At 39.2% G+C, this 12,667-nt stretch overlaps 1 protein-coding gene across 1 annotated transcript in view; it reads left to right on the forward strand.

The window, feature by feature from the left end:
- Nucleotides 1-12,667, forward strand: part of LOC146789999 (cytoglobin-2-like) — a 348,677-nt gene that overhangs the window by 257,500 nt on the left and 78,510 nt on the right. The window contains exon 2 of the mRNA XM_085628321.1: nucleotides 6,099-6,330. Within this exon, the coding sequence (XP_085484447.1) occupies nucleotides 6,099-6,330 (232 nt within the window). The remainder of the gene's footprint in view (nucleotides 1-6,098; nucleotides 6,331-12,667) is intronic.

Here is a 12,667-nt window from a genome sequence, read left to right on the forward strand (position 1 = left end):
TTTCTAATGTTGAATGCCTTTATATTTAAACAAATACTGTTTGCAGGTTAGAGAATGACTGCCACCCCTAGCACAACACGGATACCTCATCGTCTACTGTATCCTCTCCTGCTTTCTTTGCCTCCAGGACCTGTCTGTCAAGTGCTTGTACATTTAGTTGCACAGAGGAATGACCTTCACTGTTTATTCTGGCAGTAGGGCAAGGGATGCCTGCCCCAGAATCCTCTCTGGTGAGGGAAACTCTGCAGAAAGCAAGTTAGTTAGATCGACCGGCTGATGCACCAACTTTGATTGGCAATGGAAGGCTGCCCCACCTTGAACATTTAAGCAGGATACCTACATCTGTTAAAGCAAGACCTCACAGCCATTAAACAAACCTGTGTGACTCCTTAAGTGGTTCTTTCAGAATGTGGAGCTGAGTATTACCATTTCCTCTTAGCAGGAAAAGGGTTTAATCGCCCCGCTAACGTTCCTTTGACTTGCCTGCTTGGAAACCCCAGGCCAGGCAAGGAATCATGAGACATGTACAGTGACTATAAGATATCTCCTCCTCACTAGTGACCAGAAGAATTCGGCCTCACGACACAGACACCATCAAGTTCATGTGATCTGACTGTTGACTCTACTGGTGAGCATGCTCCATCTGTGACTACCTTTCAAAGTTTTTGCTCATCCCCTGACCTCACCGTTGTGTGCAGAGGTCTAGCTTCTAAATGGCCTACATTCTATCAGAATCCAGAAAAACACAATTCAAGTGTAGGATGTTTTGCAGTATCAACTTCTACCTACCATGAACTGAGAGATTTGCTTAGCTTCTGAAATTACTATTTCACTGTTTCATAGGACTACTTCATTTACTTTTAGTGTTTGAGGCCATTAGGATTGCAAATAACCTGTCACAAAGAAACAGACTTATAAGAATGGATTGAGGTCACCCACTTCAAAGTGTGGTGTTTGGAATTGATTAGTAATAACGAGCATTAATTGTTTTTAATATTTCTACTAATATTCCATCCCTTAAATCCTAACTGCATTGTGTTGTTTTTGTTTTCCCATTTCCCCAGAATATTTAAAAGTTTGTGATCACTAAGCGATCAGGACTGGGGTGTAGTGTTTATAGAAGAGGACCATGGTCTACCAATGTATTGCTATTATATTTACATCTTATTGTGTATTTGCATCTATGTGCTTTTGATATGTGACCTTAGATTTCATTGTATTACTCTGTAAACTTACAATTAGGTCAGCACTTTTTGTATTGCTAATAAGTCCAACACAGTTTGAAAATCTTCACGAAACTTTCCCCCCAAAATAATTTCATCTACCTCAGCTCCTTCCTGGAAAGTTTCTGGCTTCTCCATTGAGTGGGAGCTGAGAAAAATTGGGGGTCCAAGAACGTTTCTTTCTCACGTAATTTCCCATAGGAATTTCAAACAGCTATACAGAAAATATGGCTGAACAGAATTACACCAATTTGGCAGAAAGCTAGAAATTTACCCAGAAAGTGCTTTTTTGTGAATTAGTGTAAACATGTTATGCCATTTTTGAGAAAATAAGAGATATCTAGACATGTGGTCCCGTGGGTGTACTGCAGGAATCCCACTGGACCACACATTTAAAAAACAAATTGTACTGAAAGGCTAAGAGAGCTTTTTCCTGGGGATGACTTGGCTACCTGTGGAAGGTTGGATCAGGCCCTGGGTTCCAGCCACCTCCGTAGAGTCAAATGTTATGCTCAGTGAGGATAAATATGATTAAATCTACAAGAAAATCACTGGGAAAAAACAAAGGTGAAAGTCATGTTATAGTTAGGTAAGATAATAAGATCCTACTTGGGGTGAACTTTAGGTGAACTCCCCCCCCCCCCAAACAAACTGAAAATACACAATGGTTAAAGTGATGCTATAGTTAGGTCTGGTACTAATGTCTTACTTTAGGTTACAAACATAGAAATTCACAAAAAAAAGTTTAATGTAATGTTCTAGTTAGCTTAGGTACTATAAGTTTAGTTTATATTAAAAAAATAGAAATTCACTGAAAACAAATAAAGCTAAAGTGACGTTATAGTTAGGTCTTGCAATATTATAAACACTAGTGTTTTAAACAAAAACAAACAAAAACTCACTAATTATATTTTACTGATCTAACTGTTAATTGCACCCCACCATACACTGCTTATCACCTCCAATATTACGTCACTCGTGACATGTTCAATGACATTATTGATTACATCATCCCTTGCAGAAAGAACAAAAAGAGGGTTAAAAAGGCCTCAGATTCGAGGTCAACAAAGAACAAAATGAGGAAGTAGAACAGTTTTCTTTAGTACTGTGTCCTTCATTCATTTAAACTAGAAAATGCTGTTTATTATGCTCACTCAAAGGATCTAACATGTTAATAATTTTCTAGCACTTTCAAGATCACAAGAACCAACATCTTAATGATGCACCAACACTTTCCAGATTTTCTGTCAGTTCATTGGTTGTGGTGAATGATTCCAGATTTATTGAACATGGATATAGTACTTATCAAAAAATGATGTGCACAATTTTTTTAATTATGTTTTTTCTCATTTATATATAATCAATTGGCCTTCAGATGCAATTGTGGGAGATCAACAATTTGATTGCAATCTCACAGTATAAAAACTATTAAGATAATCTTTTTATCAACAGTGATTTGTAAACAGTGATGATTAATTGCATATTTTGTTTTACTTTGTATAAGTGAATGTTATTATCTGTATATTTTCCCCAACATGAAGCAATTAGATGATGATGATTAAAAACAACTGTGCGGCCTATTCACAAACTACATTTTTAGTATATACAGTAATACTACACATTTTATGACTTATTTACTACAAGATTTAAGTGCAGAGATCTCCACCTGTCCTAAGTTCGTCGATGCAGAGATTTTTGCATCTCCGGATAAGTAGGTGTATGTTTTTGTAGCAAATGTGGGAGGGACCGGGGGAGTGGCTGTATAATAGGAAATACTTACTACTGAATGTGAGAGGTTTAGGGAAATAAAAGGAGGGGTTTAGAGAGAGGAAAGGAAGGATTATGAGAGGGCCCTGCTAATATAACCACCCTCACACAAAAGAGTTAGACCATTTCTGTTCACAAACTACAGTTCTAAAGTTACTACAGCCCTAAATGTAACAAAATGATAGTAAAGGTACTCCAGCATAGTCTTGGAGTAAGTCTAGCAACACAAATGGCCACTCAAAGGTACTGTAACACATTCCATGGAAAATAACAGAGACAGGGACTTATTCGAACACCCCCATAGGAAATAATGTTAACATTATTCACTTTTCACATACATATAAGTGTATATGTTGCACTCCCAAGACGCTATGTCAGTTCCGTCTACAATCAGGGCTCCCATAAAGATATCAAAAGAAGATGTGTGCGGCATAAGAAGGCATTCCTTTTAACTGCTTATTTATTAGTGCTACATAGGATGATAGGTTTCGGTGTTTTGGAATTATGAAAATTCTTAAGCAACTAGGGACTCTGTCAACTTCAATGTAATTATTGTGGTGTGAAACCTCCCACCATCTGACTATTTCTTTTCTCTTTACATTTCTCTTGTGTAGATAACTGTGTTTTAAAGTGCCAGTGGGCGGTTTCCTTTGTTGGCACTGGCCCCACTGTCCTGAATCATCGAGTCTGTGGATTCATCAAACACAGTAGCGGCTCGTGGAGGGAGTGCGTGGGGTGGTGGGCTGGGGAGGAGCAGGGTGGGGGGTAGTAAACTACGGAATACGGCCGAACGGAGGTAAATAAACAAATAAATAAATAAAAACAAATTTTGTTGCGCACGCTGCATCGCATTTGGCAATGCAACGCGCACAATGAAATTTGTTTTATTTATTTATTTGTTTACTTACCTCTGTTTGGCCGTATGCCGTAGTTTACTACCCCCCACTCTGCTCCTCCCCCGCCTCGCCCCGCAGCACTACCTCCACGAGCCACTACTGATCAAACAAACTTTTTGCTGCCTCCTTTCATAGAGAACTCCATCAGTGTGAAAAGTTCCACGTTTCAACTTTAACCTTTTAAATTCTGTTCTATATGTCTCCACATCCTGAACTAGGGGAGTTGATACATGCAAGTCTACACTTAGGGATCGAGTACGATGTCATCAGGAAAGGCTTCAAAGGGCATTCAATTTGTCTGAATCCGATTCGGAAGCCTTGTCTCTGACTGAATCGGTCACATTTCCAGGCGCCCAAGTACGATGCAAAGGAGCCATCCAGGCTGTCTGAATCAGTTCCGGATGGGATTCAGGCAGCCCGAGCCGTTCAGAGCTGAATCATACAGCCCAATGGAGACGGTTTTCAAATGAGCGATTAAGACAGCTGTTCCATATCGGTTTGGCCGAGACGAATCAGCTGTGGGAATCGGACTTCGGGGGCCCGTAGCAGGCCCCCCTTCACCCACGGCCCTCCCAATTGGGCCCACGGGGTACCGATGGGTCTCTCATACCCATGCATGCACAGTGTGGCAGGCAACATGGGGTGGCCGCCACAGGGTCACAACTTTTCCCAACCACCCCTTTTTTTCAATGGGAGCCTGTGCTTACGTTCAGAACCGAATCGTATCCGGATGCATCCTGTTGCATCCAAATCACTCAGTCATACTCCCCCCGATCCGAGTCATTCGGAAAGCATTCCGGAACCGATTTGGTGGGAATGCTTTCCTAACAACATCGTAATCTGGCCCATAGGTGTAAATATGCATTTTGAAATAGGAGCAGGAGTAGATTTATACCCTTGTAAAATTACCTTTGTGAATATGGACCTATGAATAAAGTGAGCTGCTGCAAACTGGTGGCTGACATTCTGTTGTCCGCAGACCAATGTATAATAATTTGTTTTTCTGACTCAGCCACAATTATTCCTTTAGATTTGAGGCTGTGGCATATAGTTAGGAATGAATAAATAACATTTTTGAACTAGGACTGTTAGATTTAGGTTGTTATTTTGACCCTCTAACACAGCAAACAATAGTAAATGAGAATATCTGATCGTGGCCCTATACCAACTATTTGACTATGGACACAAGAGACAGAAAACAAAGTCTGGATTCCAAACTGACCACATTGATTTATTTTACCACAAACTATTGAAGCTAGGGAATTAAAGTAGTTTAAAGTGTTACCACATTTTGGCACAATTTAGTGCTGTAAATAATTTGCAGCACTAAGGGCCCAAAAAGATGTTTCTTGTTTTGACCAAAAGGCCAGTAAGATATTGATCATAGGTTTTACCAGCTGCTCAAATAGATGATTGCAGCAGTTAGTTTGGGGTGAGACCTAAGTTTGCTATAGATATATAAACTGCAAAAATTACATTTAAATACAAACACTATGGGCCTCAAGAACAAAACTCTTTTAAAGTTGCAAAGTCTGCAAATTTCAAAAACACAGGCTCTGCAATTGCAAAAGTGTTTTGCAATGTACTAAACTATTGCATCGCATCATCTCTCTGTAATGTTGCTATATTTTTTCTCCTTCTCCTTTCCAGACTCTGCTATTGTTATTTAAATTTGAGCTCCTGCTCTGTCTGCTCCCCACCCACAGCCCGAACTCCATCCACCTACAGCTGCTGTATCCATGGTGGTCTCTTCCAATGATTTCTACACGTGCATACACATGCAGCCATCTTGGAATGCCTTTGATTTTGCTTTATGAAAAATCATTACAAGATGACTTCCATGGGTGAAAACCGACTAGACATCTGGAAAACAAAAAAAGCATTGGCAAAGTCAATAGGTCTTCTCACCGGTATCCCAGGTTAAACCCATTCGCTTTGCCTATACTTATTAAATTAAAGTTATTATCAAAATCAATAATACATTTTGCATATAAATTATATTCAAAATGGGGAAGGCGTTTTATTGTTTAACCAAATGCACACAACATTTTTACATTAGTGTATTTAATCATATTTTCTTATTAGGATCTATATTTTTTTCAATGATTAACGTATCACTGAAATGTTTGGAAGTGCCTTAAGATGAAACTAACAATCTGTACATGTATTTGCTTTTCCAAGACAGCTAATTTTTTGTACCCACTGTATTTAGGCTTTTTGTAGATTTTCCAAAGACTAAAAACTACTTCAAGAAGTTGAAAGACATCTCAACTCTAGAAGAAATGCAAGCAAGCGCTGGAATCAAGGCCCATGGTAAACGAGTAATGAACGCTTTTAACCAGATCTTCAATAACATGGACAACTGGAGTGAAGTGTGCACAATTGTGGCTCGGTTGGCAAACAGGCATAGAGACGGCCACCAAGTAGATGTGTATAATTTTGAGGTAAACTATGTGTTCTTTTTCATTATTGTTTTTGTTACTTTCAATCCAGACAATATGACAGAATCTTACCAAATCGGGGAGTTTGCGTGCACGTGTGTGTGGGGGGGAAAGAGAGCGGGAAGTGGCAGTGAACTCAGATTCCCTTTAATATTGCCTGTTGCTGTCACAGGACGTGACACCACATGGTCTTTGATCCTGTTTATTGACGACTGTATATGTATTCAAAGAAGTCTACCTTGAAAACTCAAGAGAGCAGCTTTTCCATAAACAACAATAGATGAAAGTCCTAATAATCCAGCTATTTAAATTAACAACAGCTAAAAGCACAAATACCTTTAAAGCATCAGATAGTTTATTAAGATAAACATTATTGGTTGATTTAAAATTCAGGTAGGTTAAATAACAGGAGCTGCAAAACAATCCAAGAGGCAGCCCTGTATGACCTTTAAGAGTTTATTGTTTAATTGTAGAATAATTGCTTCCTGGCCCCATACCAGAGTATGTCAAAAATACTACGCATAACAGAATGATTTGTATGTTGAAAAGATTTGAAAATGTATTACTTTAACGGAATGAACCTGCACATCTCAGTGTGGATGATTACTCCCAAGGTAGCATGGTCTAAAAATGAATTTTCTTCTGTTAAATAGGTTCTGTTTGATATATTCATGTTTGTGTGCTCTATATTCAGAGCTTAATTTCAGCAGCCAGCACTTAATCACCAACATCGGCCCTTTTCTTGAGCACCAGTTAAGGACACATTCATTTACGGGGAGATTGAGTGATTTACTTAGAATCACAGGATATTGAGCTGATGCCGAGTCTCGTACCTGGTTCCCCAGCTCCAAAGTCAGCAGCTCTGGCCATTGCACCACATCCTCTCCTCACTTTCTGGTTAGTAGTTGGTTCTGTTTTGGGCGGTCCTAACAGGGGAAATGGGCTGGTGCAAGCTGCCCCCTGAAGTGAGCCCCAGCACGTTTGTTGTTTTTACAAATTAACCATGGTCTATACTTACTTACTAACTTATACCTACTACTCCTCTGGGGAATAGGCCATCAAGCAGGATGCTCCAGCCACCACTCACCTGGGCTTTTCATGAAATCTGACTCCAGGTATAACTCATCTCCTTGCAGTCAGCCTCGAGGCTTCATGGTCTCGGAGCCAGGTGTTTCTTGGCCTTTCTCTTTTCCTTTTCCCTAGAGGGTTCCAGGTCAGGGCTTGCCTGTTGGTGTTGATGTCGGCTTGCAGAGGGTGTGACATGAGAACGGAGTTGGAAAGCCTGCTGTCATAGGTCATTGTTGCTGATGGTGTTTGGCAAGTGGATCTGAAGGATTTTCCTAAGGCAGGTGTTAATGAAAGTCTAGACTCTGTTGGTGGTGGTTACTGCTGTCCTCAAAGTTTCTGCTCTATACAGCAGGACCAATTTGATGTTGTGCTTCTATGAGGGGAGTTAAATAAACACTGCTGTTAGAATGTTTATTCTCTGATCAATATGACGGCCATTTTTAGCCCAATTGCTTTCAGAAACATGCATCATTTTATACATAGTGTTTGATAGTGCTGCAACCACTGTGGAGCCAATTAAAAGGTGTATTTAAAAATGCTTAGTATTACTCACCCTAGAACTACTGATGGCAGTGGCATCAGTATTTCTCAGAAGACGGAAAAACTTGCAATTACTTGATTTTGTGAAATAACATGGGAAATGTCGTTTCTGTACAGATTCCTGCACATTTTTCCTGCATTTTCCCCACTTTTAGAAACAGGAATGTTTTAGTGAAAAACACCTGCTCAACGGGGTTCCCGAAGATCTTAATATGGGGCAGGTAACTTCAACTACCATCCCCACTGGAATTACCTAGTCTCTCATAATAAGGGCCTAACTGGTGTCACTACTTTGCACATACAGTATACACTCCTTGAATTCATGGAAAATTCTGAAGTCACTTCTGTTCCAGCAGGCGTTTGTAGTAAAATAAGGATTACGGCACAGTGGATAGTTAACTGGCATCTTACATGTGTCAGATTTAAGGGTTTAACGCTCCCTTCTTTTCCATTTGTAATCTCCCCCAACCGTACCTATTACTTTGAAGCAATGTCAATACTGTATAAGCATTATATATGAATAACACTTAAGTTTTTTTCTTGAGAAATGTTGAGAAAATGGTGCATTTAAAGGCTATTTTAAAGGGATCATTTCTTTGAGAAGGTCAAATAAAAGGTGGACAGGGAGCTATCACCCAAAGAATTTATTAACCCATTTGTACCACAGTTGAAGAGGAAGCGAGAGAGAGAGAGACCAGCAGGAGATAGAGAGAGAAAGATACAGAGCCCACTTACATAGAACAGTATATATTATCTACTGGCGGTCGCCAATAGATAGTTATAGTTAGGACCGTGTTTCCATAGGAAATCTGAAAATTCTATTTTGAATACCTTTGGCGCCGGTTGACGAATCCTCACGAATTTTTCAAAACTAATGGGGCGCTCCGCTCAGCTCCTACCCTGAAAGTCTCGGGGAGATTCGTCAAGCGGGGGCTGAGAAAAAAGGGGGGTCCCAAAACGCGTTTTCCCCATGCATTTTCCCATAGGACCTTTAGTCGAAGGTACAGCCCGAACGGCTGAACAGAATTACTTGAAATTTGGCAAAGAGGTAGTCCTCAGGTCAGGGAAGTGCCTTTTGCATATATGGAGTCAATCTGTTCAGTAGTTCCTGAGAAAATTGCAGTTAAAAGCACATACATATCTATAGCCGCGCACCGTGCGTGCACCGTGCGCGCACGGTGCGAGCACCCTAACGTGCGTGAGCGTAATTCTGATTGGTGGTTACATGTTAGTCAACGTTCGAATCGGTCGAAATCAGGAAGTGTCGGCCGCCATTTTGTTTGTTTTCAGTGCGAGAGTGAAAAAGGAAGGTGACGAACGTGAAAAGGGGGCAGGGTAGAGAGTTCCTGACCCCCTAGCTTTTGTCAGAGGGTCCCTGAAGGACCCCGAAGGCAGAACATTTTTGACATTTTTTTTTTTTAAATCGCGGGGGTGTACGCACCGTGCGCGCACGGTGAAAAACCAAAAAAAATAAATAAATTGTTTTTTAATACGTTGTAAAATAAATATATAAAAAAAATAATAATACATACATAACTTAGCATTTTAAAAAACGTACAAATTCACTGAAAAAACCATAGGTTTCACACACGTTATAGTTAGGAATTAGCATTTAAAAAACCTTGCAAATTCACTTAAAACACCATAGGTTTCACACATGTTCTAGTTAGGTGGATATTCCACTCGTAAAAAAACCATTGAAATTCCCCCGTTATAGTTAATTCAGATAACTATAACTCGCGCGACCGCCACTCTATCACAAGGATGATGTCATCAGTGATGTCATGAGTGATGCCACTGACCATGTCATGAGTGATGTAATATGTGACGTCATGAGCAGGATTGCGGGCGCGCAAGTTATAGTTATCTGAACTAACTATAACGGGGGAATTTCATTGGTTTTTTATGAGTGAAATATCCACCTAACTATAACATGTGTGAAACCTATGGTTTTTTAAGTGAATATATATATATATATATATATATATATATTGTTCCAAATGTGCAGATGTCGTGCGCTCTCAGGAACAGAGTGATCCAACACAGATGGCAGAACAAACGGGTGTTTATTCACAACGCGTTTCGACTTACAAAAGCCTTGCTCACGTGAAGCAAGGCTTTTGTAAGTCGAAACGCGTTGTGAATAAACACCTGTTTGTTCTGCCATCTGTGTTGGATCACTCTGTTCCTGAGAGCGCACGACATCTGCACATTTGGAACAATTAATTTCCGGCTTGCTCCGCCGGCGTGTGCGCCAGCTCTCTCGGGTCCCAGCAATCGGAAGGAGCGCTGTCTTGGAGGTTATATATATATATATATATATATATATATATATATATATATATATATATATATATATATATATATATATATATATATATATATACAGTTTCACAAGTTACCTTTAGTAGAATGCACTCCCAACAAGTCTTTCAAAAGCGCAGGAACAACTTCAGAGAAAGACAGATAAAATAATCATCGCATGCCTTGCCTGACGCGTTTCAGAGTAAATCTCCTTCCTCAGAGGCAGCATGCCAAGCCATGTTCATTCCGTAATCACTCCAACTGAAATAACCCCTCTAATATGAAAACCTGCCCAGGTGGGCCTCTGGTTGTTAAGCATCATGGGAGTTAGAATCCCTGCTATGAATCTTGGGAGTTGGAGTCCATATTAAACCCTTGTGGGTCCGGAAACATAAAACATGCTTGAATTTTAAACTGCATACTTTTCTTTTTATTAGCATTAAATGTACAGTCTCTAAAAAAATATATATATTCACTGAAAAAAACAGAGGTTTCAGGGGTGTTATAGTTAGGAATTGGCATTTAAAAAACCTTAGAAATTCACTGAAAAAACATAGGTTTCAGGGGCATTATAGTTAGCTGGTCATTTCCCTCGTACAAAACACTAGAAATTCAACCGTTATAGTTAATTCAGCTAACTATAACTCGCGACCCCGCAATGCACTGCTGATGACGTCACATATTACATCGCTCATGACATGGTCAGTGACATCACTGATGACATCACTGATGACATCTCAAATGACATTACTGATGACATCACTGATGACGTCATCCAGTGACTGTGTGTTTCTGAAAAGTTTAAATGTGTTTAATATATATAGGGAAAGGCCTATGGAAGAATGAGTGGGTGTATAAGTGTGTGAATGGATGATTTATTAGGTGCGTGACTGACTCTATAAGTGAGTCATTAAACGTATGTTACTGCAGACTAGTGACTAAACTGTGGGAATGTCTGTATCTGTCTGTTGCTGTGTAAGCGGCTGTATGGTTTTCTGAATAGTTACATGAGTGTCTATATGGGTTATTGATTGGTTGTCTGAGTATCTGTATGGGTGCCTGAGTGTTTGTGTGGGTGGTGTGTGTGTGACTCTGTGCATTGATGTGTGAGTGGGTGATTCTATGGGTGCATGGTTTTAAGAGTGCATCTGTGATAGACTGTATGGTTAGATGAGTGTATGTGTGGGTGTGTTAGTGATTGAATGTATATCTCAGCGGTACATGTGTGAGTAACTACATCTGTCACATGCAGTATATATGTGTGTAAGAGTATATAAGTGCGTATATGTGAGAGTGTGTGATTGTGAGAGTGGCTGTATGGATGAGTGTGTGCTTGTATCAGTGATTTTATAAGAGCGTAAGAATGTGGTAGTATTTTTATGAGTAAGTGAACTTGTGTGAGTATAACTGGATAGATGAGTAAATGGGAGTGTGATTAATTATTTGCATGACTGACTAGGTGTGTGAGTACCTCTATGGATGATTGGTGGTGTGTGAGTGTCTATATAGGTGTATAAATGCATATGATAGTCCTGTACTGACTGACTGTAAGTATGAGTGACTGTACAGGTGAGTGAGTGGATGTGTGTGTAGACCTAAGAGTCAATGAGTGGGTATGTAGTTATTGGTATTGGAGTATCTATGGTTTTGAGAATGTACATCTGAAATTTTCATTGGGTATATCAAAGGGTGTGAGAAGATGCACTTATTTATCACATGGATGGTGTCATCAGTGATGTCATTTGAGAGGTCATCAGTGATGTCATCAGTGATGTCACTGACCATGTCATGAGTGATGTAATATGTGACGTCATCAGCAGTGCATTGCGGGGGCGCGAGTTATAGTTAGCTGAACTAACTATAACGGGGGAATATCTAGGGTTTTGTACGAGGGAAATGTCCAGCTAACTATAACGCCCCTGAAACCTATGTTTTTTTCAGTGAATTTCTATGGTTTTTTAAATGCCAATTCCTAACTATAACACCCCTGAAACCTATGATTTTTTCAGTGAATTTCAAAGGTTTTTTAAATGACAATTCCTAACTATAACGTGCATGAAACCTATGGTTTTTTCAGTGAATTTTAAAGGTTTTTTAAATGCTAATTCCTATCTATAACTTATCTCTAAAGATATCATGTTTAATGATTTTCATTGGATTTCTATATTTTTCAATTTCAGTGTGTCAATTTCATTAATTATCTTTTTTTAAAATACTTTTTTATCACCATTTTTTTAACTTATTTTTTTAATTATTTCTTTTAAAAATAAAAAATATTATCTGTTTTTATTGGTTTTTTTTAAAATATATTTTTTAATTTGTAAAAATATTTTTTAATCTATATTTTCAAAACTTTCTTTTTTATTTATTTTTTCCATTTTTTGGGATCTGCGCACCCTATGCGCACCGTTCTCGATCCCTACGCGAA

The sequence above is a fragment of the Triturus cristatus genome, chromosome 10 (genome assembly GCF_964204655.1).
Source record: "Triturus cristatus chromosome 10, aTriCri1.1, whole genome shotgun sequence".
Lineage (NCBI taxonomy): Eukaryota > Metazoa > Chordata > Amphibia > Caudata > Salamandridae > Triturus > Triturus cristatus.